The 27,700-nt window shown below is 36.5% G+C and overlaps 1 protein-coding gene and 1 pseudogene across 12 annotated transcripts in view; one reads left to right on the top strand and one right to left on the bottom strand.

Annotated features, from left to right (window-relative positions):
* Window positions 1-27,700, top strand: part of CARF (calcium responsive transcription factor) — an 80,242-nt gene that overhangs the window by 19,307 nt on the left and 33,235 nt on the right. For 10 of the 11 annotated variants that reach the window (XM_059892700.1, XM_025000240.2, XM_025000235.2 and 7 more), the window contains 7 exon segments: window positions 113-197; window positions 4,964-5,153; window positions 11,688-11,808; window positions 18,110-18,253; window positions 18,855-19,088; window positions 22,046-22,208; window positions 23,175-23,238. In XM_059892700.1, coding sequence (XP_059748683.1) covers window positions 113-197; window positions 4,964-5,153; window positions 11,688-11,808; window positions 18,110-18,253; window positions 18,855-19,088; window positions 22,046-22,208; window positions 23,175-23,238 — 1,001 coding nt within the window. 11 annotated transcript variants of the gene reach the window in all.
* Window positions 20,070-20,906, bottom strand: LOC783376 (large ribosomal subunit protein uL30-like; annotated as a pseudogene). Its single transcript, XR_083601.6, has one exon. The product of XR_083601.6 is annotated as a large ribosomal subunit protein uL30-like (transcript).

Raw genomic sequence — 27,700 nt, forward strand, 5'->3', positions numbered from 1 at the left:
TCCTTGATGACTTCAGTATTGTCTTTGACTGGCAAGAGGAAAAAGCAACTGAATGCTCTGTGTGTCTGTGTACCTGGTAATATATATTAATATATATTCTTACCTATCCCAGGATACTTGAAGAACCTCTTTTGGCTCCACTCCAGTCACTTTCTTCTAACACACCTATATGGGCCTGCCGTCTTAGGAGCTGTGAGGTGAGTTAAAAAGTAATCCTTAAAAAAAAAAAAAAAAGTAATCCTTATGTAGATTGACTTAGTTGATTATAACTATAATTCATTGTCTACTTTTGAGTATAACTAATAGAGGCTGTGTCTGTAATATTTTATGTTTGTGCTCCTCATCTATTATTTTATTCCTTAGGGATTATAAGATCTGTTAAAGCAGAGATCATATAAATCCCTTCATTCTTCATTTTCATTTCTTCTCTTACAATCTTTTCCTTGTCTTCCATGAAACTTCATGTTTCTTTATGTTTAATCTTTTAATCATTCCTTCTCTTTCTTTGCCTGCACTTATTTGTTTTCATATTCTCAGTGGAAATTCTTCAAGGTTCACTGTTTGACCTTATCTTGTTTCTCTACTTCTTATCCCTTGAAGAGCTTCCCAACTTTGTTGACTTTAAATTCTCACTTTTATAAAAATGATCCCAATTCTCTATGACCAGTTCTTTAATTCTTCCCTTGCTTTTGTCCCAGATCTCCAGCTACTTACTTGAAGCTTTACTTGAACTTTACCTCAAATTCACCATATCCTAAACAGAAATTATCTAACATACCATAACTAGCTCTACTTCCTAAATTTCTTGTCTGTATAATGACAAATACCATTTTCTTAGATATAAAGTTTTCGATTAATTTATTTTTCCCATATTTAGATAATCACCTGATATTTTTAGTTTTTCCTTTAAAGTGGTTTAAAAAGAGCCTCTTCCACAGCTTTTTATAATCTTGAACTCAGTTATAGTAACAGCCTTCCCATTAATCTCTTTGAATCTTCCATTTCTAGTCCTTACTGTGTGGTTTTCTAAAACTACCAATCTTTTTTTTTTTTTTTTTGATGTGGGCCATTTTTAAAGTCTTCAATGAATTTGTTACAATATGGCTTCTGTTTTGTATGTTTTGGCTTTTTGGCCATGAGTCATGTGTGGAGAAGGCAATGGCACCCCACTCCAGTACTCTTGCCTGGAAAATCCCATGGATGGAGGAGCCTGGTGGGCTGCAGTCCATGAAGTCCTAAAAGTCGGATATGACTGAGCCACTTCACTTTCACTTTTCACTTTCATGCATTGGAGAAGGAAATGGCAACCCACTCCAGTGTTCTTGCCTGGAGAATCCCAGGGACGGGGGAGCCTGGTGGGCTGCCGTCTATGGGGTTGCACAGAGTTGACACTACTGACATGACTTAGCAGCAGCAGCAGCATGTGGGGTCTTAGTTCCCTGACCAGGGGATTGAATCCACACTCTCTGCATTAGAAGGTGAAATCTTAACCACTGTACCACTAGAGAAGTCCCTAAAACTACTTATCTTTACATACTACTTTCATTATCTTTTCTCACTGCCCAGTAAGCTCAGTGTTATTTTTTCCACATCATTTAACCACTTGTTACTAGCTTTCAAGATCATTCGTAATCTGATATCACTTAATCTTGTCCTATTTTATTTCTTACTTTTCTCCAATTTAACTTTCATTTGTATTAGCCCAGTCTTCTTACTTTATACTAGCACTTCAGAATCTTCCTTTATACCCCCTTCAATTGTTTTTATATCCATTTCCTAATGTTATTTTTTTTCTTCTACTTACCTTTCTAACTACTATTCTTCAAATCCCAGTGCAAGTCCTATATTTCTTTTCTGAAATATTCTAATAGTTATTTTTTGCCTATTTCTCTCTTAAAATTCTTTGAAAATGATTACCATAACCATTCTTAATTATTTGCTATCTTGGGTTATTCATTATTACATAACATTTAGACTGTATACTTTTTGAGGGAAGGGATCATGGTTTTCTACATATAAACCATACATGATAATTAGTATTTAATTATTAAAATGCTTCATTGTTTTAAACATTCTTAAAATACGAGAAGGAAAAGCATTACATCGGTTTTAACATGTTGAGGAAATTTCTTATCATGAAGTCAAACGATGTATTACGTTTGTTAGGACATTATCATTGTTTTTGCTTTTCTAAGTTACATACTTATATGTATGTATAGACAGTAAGATTTTTTTTCCCCTCACCTTTTTGCTAGTCATGGTTTTTCAATGGTTTCTTCCTAAAGTTACTATTCTTGTTCTTTGATGAAGGGTTTTGTTGTTGTTGTTTTTTTAAAAAAACACAATGATTTGTCAACCATGAAATTTATATATTTTTGGCTGTGCTGGGTCTTCATTGATTTCTGTGCAGGTTTTTTCTAGTTGCAGCAAGTGGGGCACTCCTCAGTGCTGTGTGCGGGCTTCTTGTTGCAGTGGCTTTACTGATGGAGCATAGGCTCTCGGCACATGGGGTCTCAGTAGTTGCAGTTCATGGGCTCTAGAGCAAGGGCTTAGTAGTTGTGCACAGGCTTAATTGTTCCATGGCACGTGGAATCCTCTCAGACTAGGAATCGAACCCGTGTCCCCTGCATTGGCAAGTGGATTCTTATCCACTGTGCCACCAAAGAGGTCCTGATGAAAGTTTTAAAAATCATTATTATAAACTTCATTAAATGCTATGGACATTAAAGCATTGGCAATTAAAGGGCCAAATTACTTCATTTTATACCATGGTACATTGTGTAGCTTATCTAACATCATATATCTTGCAAGAAATTAGTTGAAACTGTTTAACAGCCTGAATTAGCTCAGTGAAGGATTCTTTTTTTTTTCTTCAAGCTGTATCAATAGTGAAAAACATTTTTGGTTAATGACTGAAGAAATATTTTATGCATTTTGCTTTAAAATACTGTTTCCTAGTCCTTTTTACTTTTTTGAGTTTCTATTTAATGATGTTTTTCTTATAGGCATTTTTTAGATTTGACCAAAATTTATTAGTTGGAAAAATTTCAATACTGAATTAAACTTTTATCTCCTGATATGGGTTTGACTACATTGTAGTTCTGAATTTTTCCTTTCACTGACAACATTATATACTCTATTTTATTTGTAAAAACATGTCATAGCTAGACTTTATGTCCCTACTTTTATTTGTAGGGGATATTTTGATGAAGAACTATCTAGGCTAGAAGAAAATTCATAAGCACAGGCATTTTCATTATTTTTAAGGGAAATAATAGATAATGTATTGTTTGGCATTAGATTATCTCTTTTTATTACGGCTCAGAGTGTACGTACAACAGTATGTTCATACCTTACTTTTGTTAACTGTATTCTTGCCAGGTGAAATATTTAGTCTAATTAGGATCAACAAGATCCCTATTCCACATTTCTGCTCTTATTCCCTATAAGGGAGAAACATGAAAGTGAAGTTGCTCAGTCCTGTCCGACTTTTTGCAACCCCATGGACTGTAGCTTGCCAGGCTCCTTCGTCCGTGGGGTTTTCCAGGCAAGAGTACTGGAATGGGTTGCCATTACATGGAGTCAGTTCTAGATCTAAATGCATTTCAGTTTAAGAGATCACAGTTTAAAAAAAATTCTCTGTTGGTATAAAGAAAGAAAGAAAAAAAGTGAAGTTGCTCAGTCATGTCCGACTCTTTGCAGCCCCATGGAGTACCAGGTTCTTCCGTCAATGGGATTTTCTAGGCAAGAATACTGGAGTGGGTTGCCATTTCCTTCTCCAGGAGATCTTTCTGACCCAGGGATTGAACCCAGGTCTCCTGCATTGTAGGCAGATGCTTTACCATCTGAGCCACCAGGGAAGTCCAATTGGTATAGAGAAGTCTATTGGTATAGAGAAAGCTTTTTTCTTAGTTGAGAGATACAAGATAGATACTATCAATTTATTTATATGATATATTTATACTTGCCTTGTTTCAGGGAGAATTTAAGACAGCTTACAAAAATGCTTAAAAATAAATTAGCAAGGTAGAAGTTAAAATGGGAGCTGAAGAATAAAGAAAAACAAGAATGGAAGTATGAATTGAAAGTAAGAATGTTTATCTTAATGAATTATATGTGTGTGTTTACATGCGCACACATCTGTAATCTAAGTATCTACATTTCAAAAGGGGAAACCTAGTTAGTTACTAAGGTCTGTATATGTTAGGTAAAAGCAATTATGTTGATTTCCGTAAGATAAAAGAAAACCGTAACTATTTTTGATACTAGGCCAGAATTTCTCTCAGAGGAAGATCTTCATTAATAGAATATTGATATAATAAGCAAATTCTTTGACATCATTTTTTATAAGAGATAATGATCACAATTTTCATAGGTTTTCAAATAGATTCATTCATCATATCAAAATCTTATTTCTGGAACTTCCCTGATGGTCCAGTGGTTAAGACTCCATGCTTCCACTGCAGAGAGCATGGATTGGATTCCTGGTCAGGAAACTAAGATCCTACATGCCTTGCAGCCAATAAATAAATGAATAAATACATTAAAAAAAAATCTATTTCAGTAGAAGAAGCCCCACAGGGAACCAGTACTTTGTGGCTAATTTTATGTTGATCTAGTTGGATCCGGGGATAGAATTTTATTTGGAAGAATCAATACACAATATGTTCTTCAAGCTATTTTCACTAAGTATTAATTCTCTCAAACAAGGTTTTAATAAAGATACTTTGGCAGTGAGTTTGGCATTATACTCTAACAAACTACTACAAAATATCTTTTTGATGATGATGTTTGAATTCAGCTCAGACCTACTGGTTGTAATAGACACCATTGACCTGAGGGCAGAAATAACATTCTCTTTTGCAAGATTATGAGTCTTTCATCTTAGGCAACCACCTTATTAAATTTCTTGTACAATGAAGCACAATTGTTGATAATTTTGTTACTGAATTTCTACATGCAGAAAATTGGAGATTCATACCGTGGCTACTGTGTAAGTGAGACTGAATTGGAAAGCGTCCTAACATTTCACAAGCAGCAAACACAGAGTGTTTGGGGGACCCGCCAGTCTCCGAGCCCAGCCAAGCCAGCTACGAGATTGATGTGGAAATCCCAGTATGTCCCATATGATGGAATCCCATTTGTCAATGCAGGTACTTTAGTAAAGATTTATTTTTAAAAGTTCAGCAGCAGCCATTGTGAAAATGTGGTTTTCCTAAGGTGATACATTTTTATTTTGGTAGATGACAACTGACTGTTAATTGGTGAAAATGTGTATTAAACTGAAAAGAAAACTTACAGTAAATACAACCAATTATTTTATGTTGTAAAATTATATTTTAGTATGTTAGGGTAAATAAATAATATTTTATACTGAAAAATGAGAAGTAAAAAATAATTAAATTCAAGGTAGATCTATTTAATAAAAATTAAGCCATAGAGCAGTTTTATTATTTTAAATATGTGAAGCTATTGTAGTTGGATTTTTCCCCCCCATCCAATCCAGATATTCTTTCCTTCTGTCTTGATTTGTCTTGTGGGGAAAAAAAAATCACTGTTTGTTTTATATAGCTTAATAACTCTGGGGATACTGTATAGGATTGGTACACAATTTGGAATTATGATATAGAATTCTGATATTCTAACATCAGGTGTGTTACAGCATTCTCAAACACTGTGCTAGTACTTACTAAAGTAGTAGAGTTTCAAGCAAGTCCCAAAGTGTCATCCTAGGACTAGTCAGACCACAAAGAACCTAAGAATAAGTTATTTGTTTCAAAACTATGTGGGGTCAGCAATTCTACACGAAGAGTTGTAGACTCATCTTGGACCTCTGAGGGTAAAGAGAACTCCTTAGAGGAAGATGAGATAAACGTAACCCCTTCTGCACAGGTTTTATTCTCCTGCCTAGTTCTAATCCCTTTTTTTTTGTTTTAATTAATATATTTTTTAATTGAAGGATAATTGTTTTATAGAATTTTGTTGTATTCTGTGAAACATCAATATGAATCAGCCATAGGTATACATATATTCCCTCCCTATTGTCTAATCCCTTCTTAACTCTCCTCAGGCAGCTACTCTATGAATATGGTGTGTATTTTTGTACTTCATCATACATATTTGTATTTATAATATTTTTTATTATTCTAAATATTTTAAAGTATACGTAAATAGTAAAATATAGACATTATTAAGTAAACTTTTGACACACTCATTTTGAAAATCTATCTATATTGATACTTACAGATTCTGGTTAATTCTATTTCATTATTATATAATTTAATATCATATAATATGGACTATTACATAATAAACTGTTGCTTAAATTTGGTCTTTTCAGCATGTGACCAAACTGTAGTTATTTTTCTACTAATGATCATTTATGTTGTCTCCAACTTTTCAATATTACAAAGAATTTGATAGTCTAACCTCCAAAATATATATTTTCTGTTCAAAAGTGTGAGTAGTTTTCTAGAATATTAGTTTGAAACACAATTTCTGTGGGTCAGAAATCCAAACTAGTTTTTTAGTTTTGTGTGCATTAAAGAGGTTGTGAAGTATGTGAAGTATGCTCACTTTGTCTTTGCAAGATTATCACAAGTTGCTCTCTGAGATGATAGTTCAGGTCCAAATCCCTTCTCGAAATTTTTTTTCCAGATGTATTTCAGAATTCTAAATTTTTTGGACTGTAATATGATAATATTATAGAATGCTCCCAGCAAGTATTCTATAGGCAATATTACATGCTCAAATATAGTTACAGTAAAAGGAATAAATAAAGACTATAAATAGCCCCATGAAGTTCACACCAGGTTTTACAGCCAAATGTATTCCAAACAATTTTGTTTTCTCTGCTTTTTAAATTTCAAAATCTTACATGAGGGATTGACAACCTGTATTAATTTTTAGTCCTTTCAGCAATGTATGAAAATTTCCCTTTCCCACATTTGTTCTATGATTTAGCATTGTCAGATTTAAAAACGTCTTTATATTATGGGAATTTTCATATGGACATCAAAGTAGAGGTGATAATGTATGAAATCTCATAACTCCATGTATCCATCATCCAGCTCTGACAAGTATCAGCATGTGGTCAGTCTTGTGTCATTTATATCCCTATCTACTTCATTCTCAAAGATGATTTCACAGGAAATTCCACATATTATTTCATCTATAATTACTAAGGTATATAATATATACTAAAGTATGTATCTGAAATATAAGGATTCTTTATATATATAAATGTAACAACAATTCCATTATTGCACTTTAAAAGAATTAACAGCAATTTCTTAATATCATCAACTGTCCAATGTTCGCATGTTTCCACTTAGCTCATAATTTTTTTTCAGAGGTTTGTTCAAATTCACATGCGAACCAGGTTCACAGATTAAATTTGGTTAAGTTTCTTCTCATCTAAAAATTTCTCTCTTTTCCTCTGGGTAGTTTGTTCTGTAGTGTTTGCCATACTCAAGATTTTGCTGCTTCTGTCTCAGGTGTTTTTTTTTAACATGTTCTTTAATCTCCTGTATTTCCTATAAACTGTTAGATCTAGGAGTTTGATTAAATGAAGATTTAATCTTCATTAAAGTATTTTGGAAGAATACTTCATAGGTGTGCTGTATACTTGTTATTGCTACCTATATAGCATTTTTAACTTTAAGACTGATCAGTAGATTCAGTTGTTTTAGAGTATTGTCAGATTTTTATTTTTGTCAATTTGAGGAGGGTGAGAGTATTTTACTGTTGTTTTAATTTGCATTTCCCTGCTTACTAGTGCATTTGAGCATCTTCTTATTTGTTTATTTAATAACCTTTTTTTTCTTTCTGAATTGCCTGTTCATAGTCTTTGCCCATTTTTCTGTTTGGTAGTTAGTTTTTATTTTAAAAAAATTATTTATGGTTCTTTATATTCTGCATATTAATTCTTTGTTTTATGTATTATAAAATAGTTTCTCAAGCTGATTTTCCTTTTACCATTACTTAGAAGAAGTTAGTATCATTTTTATCAACATTTTTACTCATGATTGGTGTGTTTGGCTTTTATTTGCAAGGTTTACTGTACCCTACATAGATTAGGATATTCAACTTAGCATCTTAAATTGTATAGTTTTCACATCTACTTATTTGTATTATATATTGCAATGTAACAAATTACCCCAAATGTGGTGGGTGAAAACAACAAACATTTACTGTTTCACAGTTTCTGTGGGTCAGAAATGCAGGAGCAGCTTAGCAAGGAGGTTCTGCTGCAAGTTCTCTCACAAGAATGCAATTAAGGTGTTGGCTGGAGCACAGTCATCTTTGGGCTTGTCTGGGGGTGGATCTGCTTCCAAGCTGACTCCTGTGGCTGTTGGCAGGCTTCTTTCTTGTTGGGTGGGCCTTCTCACAGAGCTGCCTCACCATATGACATCTGATTTCACCCAGAGAGAGCAATTGACTAAGAAAGTATCTTAAGATGGAAGTCATAGTCTTCTTATAACTTAATATCAAAAATAAATCCTGTCACTTTTGCCATCTGAGCCACCAGGGAATCTACAAATGGACACACCAGATGGTCAATACCAAAATAAGATTGATTATATTCTTTGCAGCAAAAGATGGAGAACCTCCATATAGTCAGTGAAAATAAGACCAGGCCCTGACTGTGGCTCAGATCATGAACTCCTTATTGCCAAATTCAGACTTAAAGAAAGTAGGGAAAACCACTAGACCATTCAGGTATGACCTAAATCAAATCACTTACGATTATACAGTAGAAGTGACAAATAGATTCCAGGGATTAGCTCTGATAGACAGAGTCCCTGAAGAACTAGGGATGGAGGTTCATGACATTGTACAGGAGGCAGGGATCAAGACCATCCCCAAGAAAAAGAAATGCAAAAAGGCAAAATGGTTGTTTGACCAGGCCTTACAGTTAATGGAGAAAAGAAGACAAACAAAAAGCAAGGACAAAAGGAAAGATACACCATTTAAATGCAGAGTACCAAAGAATAGCAGGGAGAGATAAGAAGCCTTCCTTAGTGATCAATGCAAAGAAATAGAGGAAAACAATAGAATGGGAAAGACTAGACATCTCTTCAAGAAGATTAGATATTCAAAGGCAACATTTCATGCAAAGATGGGCACAATAAAGGACAGAAATGGTATGGACCTAACAGAAGCAGAAGATATTAAGAAATGGCAAGAATACACAGAAGAACTGTACAAAACAGATCTTCACGACCCAGATAATCACGATGGTGTGATCACCCACCTAGAGCCAGACATCCTAGAATGAGAAGTCTAGTGGGCCTTAGGAAGCATCACTACAAACAAAGCTAGTAGAGGTGATGGAATTTCCGTTAAGCTATTTCAAATCCTAAAAGATGATGCTGTGAAAATGCTGCACTCAACATGCCAGCAAATTTGGAAAACTCAGCAGGACTGGAAAAGGTCAGTTTTCATTCCAATCCCAAAGAAAGGCAATGCCAAAGAATACTCAAACTATCGCACAGTTGTACCCATCTCAAAGGCTAGCAAAGTAATGCTCAAAATTCTCCAAGCCAGGCTTCAACAGTACGTTTACCATGAACTTCCAGATGTTCAAGCTTGATTTACAAAAGGCAGAAGAACTAGAGATCAAATTGCTAGCATCTGTTGTATTATTGAAAAAGCGAGAGTTTCAGAAAAACATGTACTTCTGCTTTATTGACTATGCCAAAGCCTTTGACTATGTGGATCACAACAAACTGTGGAAAATTCTTGAAGAGATGGGATACCAGACCATCTGACCTGTCTCCTGAGAAATCTGTATGCAGGTTAAGAAGCAACAGTTAGAAGTGAACATTCAACAACAGACTGGTTCCAAATCGGGAAAGGAGTACGTCGAGGCTGTTATATTGTCACCCTGCTTATTAAACTTAAATGCAGAGTACATAATGAGAAATGTTGGACTGGATGAAGCACAAACTGGAATCAAGATTGTTGGGAGAAATATCAATAGCCTCAGATATGCAGATGACAATACCCTTATGGCAGAAAGGGGAGAAGAGCTAAAGAGCCTCTTAATGAAAGTGAAAGAGGAGAGTGTAAAGGCTGGCTTAAAACTCATTATTCAGAAAAGTAAGATCATGGCATCTGGTCCCAGCACTTCATGGCAAATAGATGGGGAAACAGTGGAAACAGTGAGAGACTTTATTTTGGGGGGCTCAATATTACTGCAGATGGTAACTGCAGCCATGAAATTAAAAGACACTTGCTCCTTGGAAGAAAAGTTGTGACCAACCTAGATAGCATATTAAAAAGCAGAGACATTACTTTGCCAACAAAGGTCTGTCTAGTCAAAGCTATGGTTTTTCCAGGAGTCACATATGGATGTGATAGTTGGACTCTAAAGAAAGCTGAGCACCAAAGAATTGAGCTTTTGAACTGTGGTGTTGGAGAAGACTTGAGAGTCCCTTGGACTGCAAGGAGATCCAACCAGTCCATCCTAAAGGAAGTCAGTCCTGCATATTCATTGGAAGAACTGATGTTGAAGCTGAAACTCCAATACTTTGGCCACCTGATGCAAAGAACTGACTCATTTGAAAAGACCCTGAGGCTGGGAAAGATTGAAAGTGAGAGGAGAAGCGGATGACAGAGGATGAGATGGTTGGATGGCATCACCAACTCAATGGACATGAGTTTAAGTAAATTCCAGGAGTTGGTGATGAACCGGGAGGCCTGGCGTGCTGCAGTCATGGGGTTGGAAAGAGTCAGACATGACTGAGTGACTAAACTGAACTGCACTGTCCTGAGCACTGAAGAATTGATGCTTTTGAACCGTGATGTTGGAGAAAACTCTTGAGAGTCCCTTGGGGTACAAGTAGATAAAACCTGTCCATCCTAAAGGAAATCAGTCCTGAATATTGATTGAAAGGACTGATGCTGAAGCTGAAACTCTTAATACTTTGGCCACCTGATGCAAAGAACTAATTCATTGGAAAAGACCCTGATGCTGGGAAAGATTGAAGGTGGAAGGAGAAGGGGATGACAGGGGATGAGATGGTTGGATGGCATCACCGACTTGATGGACTTCAGTTTGAGCAAGCTCTGGGAGTTGATGAAGGACAGGGAAGCCTGATATGCTGCAGTCCATGGGGTCACAAAGATTTGAGCATGACTGATCGACTGAACTGACTGATGACTTCTACCATAGTCATTAGAAGTAAGTTAATAAGTATAGCTCACGCCCACAGGGATGGAATTACCAAGGACATGAGTACCAGGAGCCAGGATCATTGAGGGTCATCTTAGAGGTTGGTAATCACATGATTTGAACAGCTCAAATAGAAATAAGGAAATCAATTATAAAAGGAAATAAAAATATAAAAGACTTTCATATTTGTTAACAAATGTAGCATTTGCTAATTTTTACTTACAAAGTAATTTTATTATTAAAATTACGTGTATGTAAATATCAGTTGACATTCAGTGGATGTGGTGTTTGCTGATTTCCTTACATAATTTGATACGATTGGTAAATATTATAATAAACTTTTATATTTATGGGTTTGTATATCTCAGTAGGACTGATATTTTCTTTCCTTAAGATTGTGTAATTGGAAGTATAGATTTTGTCACTGCTACTACCAAGTAGTTTTTAATCTAGCACCCAGAGCAGATGGATACTTGAATTAATATCAATAGTTGGTTTTGGCCCACAGGGAGTAGAGCTGTCGTAATGGAGTGTCAATATGGGCCAAGGAGAAAAGGTTTCCAGTTAAAAAAAATTGGAGAGCTGGAAAATAGGTCTTGTCAGCTCTACAAAGCCACTTGTCCAGCCCGGTAAGCTTCATATTTCTTTTATTTTTTATTAAGTACTTATATTTGAATAGTTAATATGCACATGTGCATGTTTTTATTATGTTTAAGCTGTGCCGGAAACTATACAGTGAAATCTGTTTCCTCTTACCCTGCATGTCCCACTTGAAGGCAACAACTCTTACCAGTGTCTTGAGTAACTTTTCAAAGAGATTCTGTATATATGCCTATTATATATATCTCTCACTTTTCCCTCATAAATGTTGAAGATCACTAATATTTTCTTTCCTTAAATTTCGGTAGTAGCATACCTTCTTTTCTTCTATAAATTCACATGGATATATTTCCATTCTGAATGCCTAATGTGGTTATTTGCTCAAAACTATTGTTTCATACTAGTGTGATTGTAGAGACATATACTACTATATACACTTAAAAATTGTTTTAAATTTAGGTATAATTGATTTATAATGTGTTAGTTTCTGCTATACAACACAGTGATTCAGTTATATATGTAATTACTCGTTTTCATTTTCTTTTCCACTGTAGTTTATCACAGGATATTAATTATAGTTCCCTCATTATATTGTAGCACCATGGTGTTTTACTCCATGTTTTTTTATTCATTCTCAATATGTCTCAAAGCTGGCACCATGGCTGTGTATAAATGAGCTGATTCCTTCTTTTTATTAACTGATCAATTGATTTTAAAAATTGAAATATAATTGACATATAACATTATATTAGTTTCCTGGTTCCATTTTAATAGCCATATAATATTCCACTTGTAGATGAATTATCGTTTACTTAGCCCTCCAACAATGAACTGTAGGCACTGAGAAGTATTCTTCATTATTATTTATGAAGCTGCAGCTAATAACACTGTAGCTATTTCTATATTAATGGAATAAATTCCTTGAAATTAGATTGTTAGGGCAAGTATTGTGTTCTTTTTAAATGCTGGCAGTTGTTGGAGAGTTGGAGAGTTGCTTGGTTGTGACTTTACCAATTATATTCACAGCAGCAATATATAAGACCAACATAGTCAGTTTTAGGTAGAATAGGACTACTGAGTAGTCATTGCTTTGACTGAGGATGAAAAATGTACACCAATGAAAGACTTTTATAATGTCTTTCAGTAATAATATTCTGTTTCACACATTTATAGTGTTTTAAATCATAAGATAAAATTTAAAAGTAACATGTAAATGTTAAATTTAGTTGAGCTTTGAAATCCTTATTTTAGCAATACATGTCATATCACAATCTCAGCATTCTCAAATAGTTTTTAAAGCCAGTTAAGCTTTAATCTGATAATGTTAACTGTAGACAGTGTTAAAACCTGACTGTTAAACATGAGCATTAAACAATTGCTTTGAAGTATAAGCAATTTAGAACTTTAGACATAACTTGGGAAAAAGTCACTATATGTGAAGAAATTATTTTATTCTCAATCATTCTAAAAGTACTTTTTGAGTATCTAATGTGTACCAGAAAGAATGAAGTGACAGAGGCAAAGCAAAAACAACACCCAGTTGTGGACGTGACTGGTGATGGAAGTAAAGTCTGATGCTGTAAAGAGCAATATTGCATGGGAACCTGGAATGTTAGGTCCATCAGTTCAGTTCAGTCGCTCAGTCGTATCCGATTCTTTGCCATCCCATGGACTGCAGCACGCCAGGCCTTCCTGTCCATCACCAACTCCCAGAGTTTACTCAAACTCATGTCCATTGAGTTGGTGATGACATCCAACCATCTCATCCTCTGTCGTACCCTTCTCATCCCACTTTCAATCTTTCCCAGCATCAGGGTTTTTCAAATGAGTCAGTTTTTTACATCGGGTGCCCAAAGTATTGGAGTTTCTGCTTCAGCATCAGTCCTTCCAAAAAACATCCAGGACTGACTTCCTTTAGGATGGACTGGTTGGATCTCCTTGCTGTCCAGGGGACTCTGAACAGTATTCTCGAATACCACAGTTCAAAAGCATCAATTCTTCAGCACTCAGCTTTCTTTATAATCCAACTCTCACATGCATACATGACTACTGGAAAAACCATAGCTTTGACTAGACAGACCTTTGTTGGCAAAGTAATGTCTCTGCTTTTTAATACGCTATCTAGGTTGGTCACAACTTTTCTTCCAAGGGACAAGCTTCTTTTAATTTCATGGCTGCAGTCACCATCTGCAGTGATTTTGGAGTCCAAAAAAATAAAGTCTTTCACTGTTTCTACTGTTTCCCCATCTATCTGCCATGAAGTGCTGGGACCAGATGCCATCATCTTACTTTTCTGAATGTTTAGTTTTAAGCCAACTTTTCACTCTCCTCTTTCACTTTCATCAAGAGTCTCTTTAATTCTTCTTCACTTTTTGTCATAATGGTGGTGTCATCTGCATATCTGAGGTTATTGATATTTCTCCCTGCAGTCTTTGTTCCAGGTTGTGCTTTATCCAGTCCTGCATTTCTCATGATGTACTCTGCATATAAGGTAAATAAGCAGGGTGACAATATACAGGCTTGACATACTCCTTTCCCGATTTGGAGCCAGTCTCTTGTTCCATGTCCAGTTTTCTCTGTTGCTTCTTGACCTGCATACAGATTTCTCAGGAGGCAGGTCAGGTGGTCTGGTATTCCCGTCTCTTCAAGAAGTTTCCACAGTTTGTTGTGATCCACACAGTCAAAGACTTTGACATAGTCAATAAAGCAGAAATAGATGTTTTTCTGGAACTCTCTTGCTTTTTCCGTGATCCAGCGGATGTTGGCAATTTGGTCTCTGGTTCCTCTGCCTTTTCTAAATCCAGCTTAAACATCTGGAAGTTCACAGTTCATGTACCATTGAAGCCTGGCTTATAGAATTTTGAGCATTAATTTGCTAACGTGTGTGATGAGGGCAATTATGCAGTAGTTTGAGTATTCTTTGCATTGCCTTTCTTTGGGATTGGAATGAAAACTGACCATGAATTAAGGCAAATTGGAAGTAGTCAAACAGATGGCAAGAGTGAACATCGACACTTTAGTAATCAGTGAACTAAAATGGACTGGAATGGGTGAATTTAACTCAGATGACCAATATATTTACTACGGTGGGCAAGAATCCCTTAGAAGAAATAGAGTAGCCATCATAGTAAGCCAGAGTCCAAAATGCAGTTATTAGATGCAATCGCAAAAATGACAGAATGATCTCTGTTTGTTTCTAAGGCAAGCCATTCAATATCACAGCAATCCAAGTTTATGCCCTGACCAATAATGCTACAGAAGCTCAAGGGAATTGTTCTATGAAGACTTACAACACCTTGTAGAACTAACACCCCAAAATGATCTCCTTTTCATTATCGGGGACTGGAATGCAAAAGTATGAAGTCAAGAAACACCTGGAGTAACAGGCAGATTTGGCCTTGGAGTACAGAATGAAGCAGGGCAAAGGCTAATAGAGTTCTTCCAAGAGAATGCACCGGTCATAGCAAACAGCCTCTTCCAACAACACAAGAGAAGACTCTACACATGGACATCACCAGATGGTCAACGCCGAAATCAGACTGATTATATTCTTCGCAGCCAAAGATGGAGAAGTTCCATACAGTCAGCAAAAACAAGACTGGGATCTGACTGTGGCTCAGATCATGAACTCCTTATTGCCAAATTCAGACTTAAGTTGAAGAAAGTAGGGAAAACCACTAGACCATTCAGGTATAACCTAAATCAAATCCCTTAAAATTATACAGTGGAAGTGACAAATAGATTCCAGGGATTAGATCTGATAGACAGAGTCCCTGAAGAACTATGGACAGAGGTTCATGACATTGTACAGGAGGCAGTGATCAAACCATCCCCAAGAAAAAGAAATGCAAAAAGGTGAAATGGTTGTCTAACGAGGCCTTACAAATCGCTGAGAAAAGAAGAGAAGTAAAAGGCAAAGCAGGAAAGGAGAGATATACCCATTTGAATGCAGAGTTCCACAGAATAGCGAGGAGAGATAAGAAAGTCTTCCTCACTGATCAATGCAAAGAAATAGAGGAAAACAATAGAATGGGAAAGACTAGAGATCTTTTCAAAAAAGAAAAAAAAATAGAGATACCAAAGGAACTTTTCATGCAAAGATGTGCACAATAAAGGACAGGAATGGTATGGACCTGTGGTATGAAGCAGAAGAAATGGTATGAAGCAGAAGAAACTAAGCAGACGTGGCAAGAATACACAGAAAACTATACAAAAAATTTCTTCACGACCCAGAAAATCACAATGGTGTGATCACTCACCTAGAGCCACACATGCTGGAATGTGAAGTCAAGTGGGCCTTAGAAAGCATCACTATGAACAAAGCTAGTGGAGTTGATGGAATTCCCATTGAGCTATTTCAAATCCTAAAAAATGATGCTGTGAAAATGCTGCACTCAATATGCCACCAAATTTGGAAAACTCAGCAGTGGCCACAGGCCTGGAAAAGGTCAGTTTTCATTCTAATCCCAAAGAAAGGCAATGCCAAAGAATGCTCAAACTACCGCACAATTGCACCCATCTCACACGCTAGCAAAGTAATGCTCAAAGCTCTCCAAGCCAGGTTTCAATGGTACATGAACCGTGAACTTCCAGATGTTCAAACTGGGTTTAGATAAGGTGGAGGAACCAGAGTCAAGTTGTCAACACCCATTGGATCATTGAAAAAGTGAGAGTTCCTGAAAAACATGTACTTCTGCTTTATTGAGTATGCCAAAGCCTTTGACTGTTTGGATCACAACAAACTGTGAAAAATTCTTGAAGAGATGGGCATAACAGACCACCTGACCTGACTCCTGAGAAATCTGTATGCAGGTGAAGAAGCAACAGATAGAACTGGACATGGAACAACAGACTGGTTTCAAATCGGTAAAGGAGTACGTCAAGGTTGTATATATTTAACTTACATGCAGATTATTTCATGAGAAATGCCAGGTTGCATGAAGCACAACCTGTAACAAAGACTGCCGGGAGAAATATCAATAACCTCGAATATGCAGATGACACCACCCTTATGGCAGAAAGTGAAGAGAAACTAAAAAGCCTCTTGATGAAAGTGAAAGTGGAGAGTGAAAAAGTTGGCTTAAAGCTCAACATTCAGAAAACGAAGATCATGGCATCCGGTCCCATCACTTCATGGGAAATAGATGGGGAAACAGTGGAAACAGTGTCAGACTTTATTTTTGGGGGCTCCAGAATCACTGCAGATGGTGACTGCAGCCGTGAAATTAAAAGACACTTACTCCTTGGAAGGAAAGTTATGACCAACCTAGATAGCATATTTAAAAGCAGAGATATTACTTTTCCAACAAAGGTTCATCTAGTCAAAGCTATGGTTTTTCCAGTAGTCATGTATGCATGTGAGAGTTGGACTGTAAAGAAAGCTGAGTGCTGAAGAATTGATGCTTTTAAACTGTGGTGTTGGAGAAGATGTGAGAGTCCCTTGGACTGCAAGGAGATCCAACCAGTCCATCCTAAAGGAAGTCAGTCTTGCATATTCATTGGAAGGACTGATGGTAAAGCTGAAACTCCAGTATCTGAAGCAAGGAATTGATTCATTTGAAAAACCCTGATGCTGGGAAAGGTTGAAAGTGGGAAAAGAAGGGGTCAACAGAGAATGAGATGGTTGGATGGCATCACCGACTCAATGGACATGATTTTGAGTAAACTCCGGGAGTTGGTGATGGACAGGGAGGCCTCGCATGCTGCAGTCCATGGGGTCGCAAAGAGTCAGACACGACTGAACTGAACTGAACTGACTCTGTGCCCAGCAACGACACTGTGTATCTTGGGAAGGAGGGAGATGGAACATTGAGATGATAAACTTCACATGAAAAGCAATATAATATTTGAAGAAATTAAAAGATGGATAAATAAACTAGAATCATATAGAATGCTCTGAATGCTGCTAAATCATTTTTACTTGATTAAGGCGCAAATAGATTTCAACAGTGGTACAAATGTGAAGAATTATTATGGCGTTGATATAGCAAGTGGATGTAAGAAATGAGATAATGGTGGCTAGAAGCCCCAGAAGGAGGGCATTACAGTAATTAGGCATGAGCAGGAGAATGGAGAAGAGACAGATCCAGGAAAAAAAAAGTTAGTTTCATAGTGTTTAGACATTTTTACTAAAGTAATGACTACTGTTAATTTGCTAAGTATTATATACTGAGACTATGGCATATCTTTCACATAATGATCTGAATGCTTTCTAGATAATCAAATTTTCTCTAAACTTTAGTAATGCTTAAATTAAACTTCTGTTTGACAAGTTAGATAATCTTGAGATTATAGTTTAATGGAGCAAATTCTTGTTTTTCTTATGAAAAGGATTTACATTAAAAAAGTACAGAAATTTCCTGACTATAGAGTTCCTACAGACCCCAAAATTGACAGGAAGATAATCCGAATGGAGCAGGAGAAAGCCTTTAACTTGCTAAAAAAGAACTTGGTAGATGCTGGTGGTGTTCTTAGGTATGACGTTTACATTGTTCTTGTATTTACAAGTTACTGTGTTCCTTTTACAAGAATTCTGTCTATAAGAGAAATTATATTATGTTTTCCAATTATTCCATTAAGAAATAGTTTCTATAAGGTAGATGTTGTATTAGTAGCTCCCTAGGTATTAAACTGATTTGCCATGTATAAGTCATTGAGTTCATCAACCCCATGTGGATAATTTTGACCAAAGAATTCTGTATACCACATGGAAGTTTTTTCCCAACATGATAAACTCATATTTGGAAGCACGTTTTATTATATATTTAGTACTTTCTTGCAACCTGATTTACTATAGCCTACCAGGCTTCTCTGTTCATGGCATTTCCCAGGCAATAATAGTGGAGTGGGTTGCCATTTCCTTCTCTAGTGGCTCTTTTTGACCCAGGGATCAAACCCACATCTCCTGCATTGGCAGGTGGATTCTTCACCACTGAAGTACTTGGGAAACACTTAATATGATATTATTATATATAATTTTTCAAAAAAATTATTCCTTCTCTTGATGAGTATTAACAGAAGTATATAATTCTTGCCTTTTTCTAGTAATATAATTTTAAATATTTTCTCTCATTAGGTGGTATGTACAGTTACCTACGCAGCAAGCTCATCAGTATCATGAATTAGAGACTCCCTGCCTCCCTTTATCATCTTCCTCCTTTCCCATATCTTCTCTTGAAGAAGAAGAAGCTGCAATTAGAGATGAGAATTGTACATTGCCCTCACGTCTACATCCTCAAGTAGCACATAAAATTCAAGAATTAGTATCACAGGGAATAGAACAAGTATATGCAGTTAGAAAACAGCTAAGGTACAGTAGAAACAAATTGTTCTTTTATGTTTTTCATTTTTGTTTGCTGGTTTAAATAATACACTTAACATTATAGACATATTCCAGGATATATGCTATCAATATGCAGGGAATATAGTTTATTAACATATTAAAATAATATTATTTATGTGTTGATCACTTTTAGCAGATGCTTTGCAAGCCATGAGTAATGATTTGAATTACTCATTTGAGATATTCTATGTTCAGATTTGGCAAATTAGACTATTTTAAAATGATACATATATTGAATTGTATACTAAATACCTTTATAGAAAGAAAATTTTTAGCAAAGATTTTAAAACATTGGCCAAGATATTTGTTTTAACCCATTTGAAATGTGCAGTTAAATTTTATTGAAACAAAATAATATGAGCAATTTTTTGTCTAATGAAATTTTATATGTAGTACTCTGTGTGTGCATGCTAAGTCACTTCAGTCGTGTTCGACTCTTTGCGACCCTGTGGACTGCAGCCCGCCAGGCTCCTCTGTCCATGGAATTCTTCAGGCAAGAGTACTGGAGTGGGGTGCCATGCACTCCTCCAGGGTATCTTCCTGACACAGGGATCAAACCCATGTCTCCTGTGGCTCCTGGATTGCAGGTGGATTCTTTACTGTTTAGCCACTGGGGAAGCCCCATATAGTACTCTGGTCTAATTTTATTGGTACTCAGGATATAATAATAATAATTATTATAAATATGAGGCATTTACTATGTGTGTGCCAAATAGTATGCTAAGTACTTTATAGGCACAAGCTCATTTATTCCTATGACTTTATAAATTTAGTGTATTTATCCTCATTCTTCAGATGAGGAAGTGGAGACTCAGGATGGTTAAAGAGATATAGCTAGAAGTAAAGTCTAGGTGTACAACCTTGCTCTTCACTGTGGTTTCTGCTTCTTAACTGACCTTATTCCTGCTGGTTACTGTGTAGTCAGATCTGAATGAGTATTTCCCAGGATTATTTCTTTTTTTTTTTTTTTTCAATTTGTTTCGATTGTTTATTAACCAGATTACAATAATAATCCTGGTAGATACCTTAGTTCATCCTTCTAATAAGCCTGTTGATCTGGTCTTCCCTGTTGCCAGCATCTCCACCTTCTACAAAATGGGTGGTCTTTTTCTTCATTCCACCTCGTGGAGAAGACAATTTAAAGGGCCACAGGAAGTTGTTTGCTTCTTTGAAACGTTTTCCAACGGTATAGATCTCATGAATCAGATCCTCCATGCAGATGATTCCATATTTCCCAAGAGATCGAGCAATCAATGTGTTGTCTGTCAGGGCAATTCGCTTTTTGTTGATTTTGCCGTAACCACGCTTGTAAATCAATTCATTTACAGACTTCAGATTGGGTACCCCCATGCAATGTATGGCTCCACAATTCTCAACATGTTAATTGATGCCTTGTTGAGCTTCACAAAGGTGCCGTTGAAGATCTGCCGGAGGCGAAGGAGCTGCAGCACCTTTCGAACCTTTGGGCTCACACCATTGATACCTCTGATCCTGATGACAAACGCCAATTTGGGTTCCGCGGGTACATAAAAGTTACCGGCTTTTCGTGCCATCTTAGCCATTCGAATTTCAGTTCTGTACATCTGCCTGTATTCCTTGTGGTAATGCTTAGCTTTTTCATAGATAAGCTTCCTCCTTGCCTTTCGAAGCATCTTTTGGGCAAACTTCTTTCTCAGTCGCTTGATCTTAAGCTCTGCGAAATTCTTCCGCTTTTTCTTAAGGGTTTCTGGCACAGCAGGAACCTTCTTTTTCTTCTCTTCTGCACCCTCCATGGTTCCAGCCGGGAAAGAGCGGATTATTTCTTAATTAATACATGACTTCTGTTTAACAGATTTCTTAGACATTTTATGTTTCTTTACATTGGGGCATTGTTAGAACAGAGCCAAAGTTTGGTAAGCCATCCACTATTTTACTAAACCTAAATCTTAAGAACAAAAGTATGATATAGCTCTGCAATATGGCCTACTGAATATAATGCACAAAGCATTTGTATATTTAATTTTATTATTTCTTTTTATATATTTACTTTTTATACCATCTTGTGGCAACATTGCCTTTTATTTCTATCTTTTTGGTCTACTTGTAAAATTTGAGCAGATCATTTTTCATACATTATTTGAAGACTTTTGAAAGCAATGAAATATATTTATATGTGTAAATTTGTTATAGGCCTAGTCTGTCTTAGTTACTAGCCTGGTATATGACTTTGGGCAAATTACTTAATTTCTGTAGCCCTTAGTTCCCTCTTCTGTAAAGTCGGAATGTTGATTATACTTACCTCACAAGATTATAGGATGGGTTAAAGGAGATACTAGATGTAAAGTCAGAGAAGGCAATGGCACTCCACTCTAGTACTCTTGCCTGGAAAATCCCATGGATGGAGGAGCCTGGTGGGCTGCAGTCCCTGGGGTCGCTAAGAGTCAGATATGACTGAGCCACTTCACTTTCACTTTTCACTTTCATGCATTGGAGAAGGAAATGGCAACCCACTCCAGTGTTATTGCCTGGAGAATCCCAGGGACGGAGGGAGCCTAGTAGGCTGCCGTCTATGGGGTTGCACAGAGTCGGACACAACTGAAGTGACTTAGCAGCAGCAGATATAAAGTGTTCAGGTCAGTGACTGACAGAGTAAGCATTCAAAAGCATACTATGTTTGAACTGAAAATAGTGATTTCATTAAATTCATAAAAATATCAAAGCTCATTCTAAGATATGCAGGTGTTTAACCAGTGAAAATATTACCTTTCTTTTAATCTGCATGAATTCTATGACTTAACGTGTTGAAAAAAGTAGAAAAATTTAAATTACTTATAAAGCTGTAAATCATACTTTACAGAATTATATGCTAAAAGAGAACCTTTCTCACTATAACTAAATTATTAGATTGCTAGATTATGTTTTTATTCTATTTTATATTTCCACAGAAAATTTGTCGAAAGGGAACTCTTCAAACCTGATGAAGTACCTGAAAGACATAATTTATCCTTTTTTCCAACTGTAAATGATATAAGAAATCACATCCATGAGGTACAGAAATCCTTGAGAAATGGAGATAATATATGTAACTCAGAGATTATTCCAGCAACGGTATGATTACAACTGTAATTTCTTGTTTTATTACCAATGGTCTTTCTCAGCTAATTCGTGGTTGCTATTAGGCCATATAAATAACTGTGATGTAAGGAAAAATAGTGTTTTTCCCCAAAATGTAAACACTGAACTCTTAGGTGATGATTTAACTAAAATGTTTTTTATTACTCCCATAAAAAGAAATTTAAGTTAATTTCTAGCCGTGACTATAATAACAATAGTAATCTTCACTTAAAAATCAACATATTTTATCTCCATAAAAGTATATCTTATTTATGTGACAGATATTTATTGAGTGCATAGTATGTATATCTCCACCTCTTTTTAAATATGTCAGCAAGTTTAAATAGAATAGTATAGACTTGAATGTGATGATGTTGGTTCTATATGCCCTCTGCGGATGTAAAGCTTACCTCATACTCTGATACTGTAGTTACCCCCAGCAAAGTGGCCATTTCTACCTACTCTGAAGAGAGTATAAACTACCCAGAAACTGCTGATAGTAATATACACAATGGTTACCTGGAAATTACCCAGAAACTACTAATTGTGATACACACAATGATTTTGGCATTAAAATCTCAAGTAACAATATCTGCTGTCTACATTTTTAATCTCTAGATTCAGTAACTGAATAGTTTGAGATTTGTTACTAAGCTTGAGCTACTCTTCTTTTCTATCCAAAACGCTTAGTCATTCACTATCCAAAATTCAGAAACTAAAACAGATTTGAGTACCAGTAGTCTTTGTCAAATTCTTGCTATCTGAACTTGGGAAGATAATTTATTTGAGTAGTTAAGTATACTTATGCTTTGAGAATGTGAACAAGTGAAGAAAGTAATTATAGAATACAGCACATTTATACTATGATTGGGTAAGATATGACAGTTGCATTGCTATTTTAAAATAGTTTTAGAGATAAATGCTTTGTTCTTTTTACTGAAGTAAGTGTTCCCATTTCAGCTTCAATGGACTACAGATAGTGGGAATATTCTCAGAGAGACTGTGACAGTTACACTTGCAGAAGGTAGGTTATCTTGAATAATTCAATTTCAAGATATAAAATCAAGCAGTGTTAAAACTGGAAAATATTTAAGATATTATCTCATCTAATTTGTCTCATCTAAGTTATGGATAAGGAAACCATGGCCCAAAGAGGCAAGAGCAACTATGTTAGGATTTATCAAAAATATTTCTAGCTATTTAAATTTCCTATGTATATATCAGATTTTATTTTTATGATTGAGATTTTGAGGCTAATGATTATTAGCCTGGTTTACTCTAAAGCTAGGCTAATTTCAATAGTAATAACTCTAAGATACCTTGATCAGGAAACTATTGTCCATTTTGTATGGTTTGCTTTTTCTCTTATGTTTCTTACTCCTGTGTTCTCTCCATATTCCAGGCTTATTTCAGCCCTTTTGTTCTGTCTTCGAGAAATGTCTTTTCTCCTCTTCTGAGTGGCAAACTCCTCTCACCACTCAAATTGCAGTTTCTTTGGCCTTAGGTGCTTTCTTAACTTCATCCCCCTATGTAAATTTGGATATTCACTCTTTTTTATTTACCTCTGCATTTAACATGCTATTCTTTGTTTATGGATATATATCTTTTATTATGATTTGGGAATTGTGTTTTTTTTTTTTTGTAAATGCAGGTACAAAGTTTGTTACCAGAGACATAGCACAAAAAGTGGGACAGTACACAGAGAAATGGTTAGTTTAGTTAAGATGGAGGGGCAAGGCAGAGATATACACCCAGAGAGAAAGGCTGTTGGCGTTCCCCCTAGTGAGGAGGAGCTGAGAATCATATTCAAATTAATATCCCTAGTTCTTAGCATGCTGCTGCTGCTAAGTCACTTCAGTCGTGTCCGACTCTGTGCAACCCCATAGACGGCAGCCCACCAGGCTCCCCTGTCCCTGGGATTCTCCAGGCAATAACACTGGAGTGGGTTGCCATTTCCTTCTCCAATGCATGAAAGTGAGAAGTTCTTAGCATAGTGGCTTCTAAAAACTTAACATGTAAATAAATACTTTAAAATAAATTAATAATATGTAGAATACAATTTTTTTTTAGTCTTTGGCTATTGACCTTTAAGAATTACTTTGCTTATAGAATAGCTTGCAAATTGTTTAGAATTATTCTTTTGTTCTGTGTATATTTAATTCAGTGTATGCTGAGCATAGAAAAGTAAGTTTCTTGCTTCATTGAATTTAAATTTTAGGAAGATAAAAAGACTACAGCATATTCTAATTAAGTACTATAATGAATAGTAATGGTATTACAATGAGAGAGAGTTGACAGTATTACCATGATAGAATTGTGCCAAACTATGTGGGAACAGTGATAGAGATATGTAACTTAGTCCAGAGAGTAGGGAAGGGACATTTGAGAAAGTGACTTTTATTTTTATTTTTTTTAATTAGAGGACAGTTGCTTTAAAACGGCTGTTAGTTTGTGCTGTACAGCAAAGTGTATCAACTGTGTGTATACACATATCTTCTGTTTTTTGGATTTCCTTCCCATTTAGGTCACCACAGAGCACTGAGTAAAGTTCCCTGTGCTATACAGTAGGTTATGATTAGTTATCCATTTTATATATAGTAGTAGAAAGTGTGACTTTTAAACTGAGAACTGAAGAATGAATAGGAATTTACTAATCAAAGGAATAGCATGTTCAAATGCTAAGCAAGAAAGAGGATGCCATGACCAAGGAACTTAATGCTTAAGTGGTCTTAAGTAGAGACAGTGGTTGGAGATAAAACTGAACAAGCATAATAGATTTAGGAGGTCCTTTCACCTTTCCAAATGAAAGGTGATAGTGGTGTTGTTTGCAGTTGGTGACATTTATACAAGAATTAGGCACATTTAAGAGTTATCTTCAGTTCATTTCAGTCTCTCAGTCTTGTCCAACTCTGCAACCCCGTGGACTGCAGCATGCCAGGTCTCCCTGTCCATCACCAACTCCCGGAGTTTACAATCTCATGTCCATTGAGTCGATGATGCCATCCAACCATCTCATCCTCTGTCGTCCCCTTCTCCTCCCGCCTTCAATCTTTGCCAGCATCAGGGTCTTTTCAAATGAGTCAGCTCTTTGCATCAGGTGTGTCATCTGCATATCTGAGGTTATTGATATTTCTCCCAGCAGTCTTGATTCCAGCTTGTGCTTTATCCAGTCCAGCATTTCTCATGAAGTACTCTGCATGTAAGTTAAATAAGCAGGGTGACAATATACAGCTTTGACGTACTTGTTTCCCGATTTGGAACCAGTCCATTGTTCCATGTCTAGTTCTAACTGTTGCATCTTGACCTGCATACAGATTTCTCAGAGGCAGGTCAGGTGGTCTGATATTCCCATCTCTTCAAGAATTTTCCACAGTTTGTTGTGATCCACACAGTCAAAGGCTTTGACATAGTCAATAAAGCAGAAGTAGATGTTTTTCTGAACTCTCTCGCTTTTTCGATGATCCATCGGATGTTGGCTATTAAATCTCTGGTTCCTCTGCCTTTTCTAAATCCAGCTCAAACATCTGGAACTTCGCGGTTCATGTACTGTTGAAGCCTGGCTTGGAGAATTTTGAGCATTACTTTACTAACGTGTAAGATGAGTGCAACTGTGTGGTAGTTTAAGCATTCTTTGGCATTGCCTTTCTTTGGGATTGGAATGAAAACTGACCTTTTCCAGTCCTGCTGAGTTTTCCAAATTTGCTGGCATGTTGAGTGCAGCATTTTCACAGCATCATCTTTTAGGATTTGAAATAGCTCAACTGTAATTCTATCACCTCCACTAGCTTTGTTCCTAGTAATGTTTCCTAATGCCCACTTGACTTCATATTCCAGGATGTCTGGCTCTAGCTGAGTGATCACACCATCGTGACTATCTGGGTCGTGAAAATCTTTTTTATATAGTTCTTCTGTGTATTCTTGCCACCTCTTCTTAGTGTCTTCTGCTTCTATTAGGCCCATCTTTGCATGAAAAGTTCCTTTGGTATCTCTTTTTTTTTTTTTTGGTATCTCTTTTTTTTTTTTTTTTTGAAGAGATCTCTAGTCTTTCCCATTCTATTGTTTTCCTCTATTTCTTTGCACCGATTGCTGAGGAAGGCTTTCTTATCTCTCCTTGCTATTCTGTGGAACTCTGCATTCAAATGGGTGCATATCTCCTTTTGTCCTTTACCTTTTGCTTCTCTTCTTTTCTCAGCAATTTGTAAGGCCTCGTCAGACAACCATTTCACCTTTTTGCATTTCTTTTTCTTGGGGATGGTCTTGATCACTGACTCCTTCCTGTACAATGTCATGAACCTCTGTCCATAGTTCTTCAGGGACTCTATCAGATCTAATCCCTGGAATCTATTTGTCACTTCCACTATATAATATTAAGGGATTTGATTTAGGTCATACCTGAATGGTCTAGTGGTTTTCCCTACTTTCTTCAACTTAAGTCTGAATTTGGCAATAAGGAGTTCATGATCTGAGCCACAGTCAGCTCCCGGTCTTGTTTTTGCTGACTGTATGGAACTTCTCCATCTTTGGCTGCAAAGAATATAATCAATCTGATTTCGGTGTTGACCATCTGGTGATGTCCATGTGTAGAGTCTTCTCTTGTGTTGTTGGAAGAGGCTGTTTGCTATGACCGGTGCATTCTCTTGGAAGACCTCTATTAGCCTTTGCCCTGCTTCATTCCATACTCCAAGGCCAAATCTGCCTGTTACTCCAGGTGTTTCTTGACTTCCTACTTTTGCATTGAGCACAGTCAGCTCCCGGTCCTTTTTTGCTGACTGTATAAAGCTTCTCCATCTTTGGGGCACTGAGTGCATGGGACCTTTTGAAGGAGGTTGCCATTTTCTTCATTACCTCTACCATAGTTTGGCCTCAGGTCAAATAACAAGGAGGGAACACAGCCCTGCCCTTCAACAGAAAATTGTATTAAAGATTTACTGAGCATGGCCCTGCCCATCAGAACAAGACCCAGTTTCCTCCTCAGTCAGTCTCTCTAATCAGGAGGCTTCCATAAACCTCTTATCCTTCTCCATCAGAGGGCAGACAGACTGAAAACCACAATCACAGAAAACTAACCAATCTGATCACATGGACCACAGCCTTATCTAACTCAATGAAACTATAAGCCATGCCATGTAGGGCCACCCAAGAGCTTCAGGGTCATGGTGGAGAGTTCTGACAAAATGTGGTCTACTGGAGAAGGGAATGGCAAACCACTTTAGTATTCTTGCCTTGAGAACCCCATAAACAGAATGAAAAGGCAAAAAGATAGGACACTGAAAGATGAACTCCCCAGGTCAGTAGGTGCGCAATATGCTCCTGGAGAAGAGTGGAGAAATGACTCCAGAAAGACAGAAGAGACAGAGCCAAAGCAAAAACAACACCCAGTTGTGGATGTGATTGGTGATGGAAGTAATGTTTGATGCTATGAAGAACAGTATTGCATAGGAACCTAGAACGTTAGGTCCGTGAATCAAGGCAAATTAGAAGTGGTC

The sequence above is a fragment of the Bos taurus genome, chromosome 2 (genome assembly GCF_002263795.3).
Source record: "Bos taurus isolate L1 Dominette 01449 registration number 42190680 breed Hereford chromosome 2, ARS-UCD2.0, whole genome shotgun sequence".
Lineage (NCBI taxonomy): Eukaryota > Metazoa > Chordata > Mammalia > Artiodactyla > Bovidae > Bos > Bos taurus.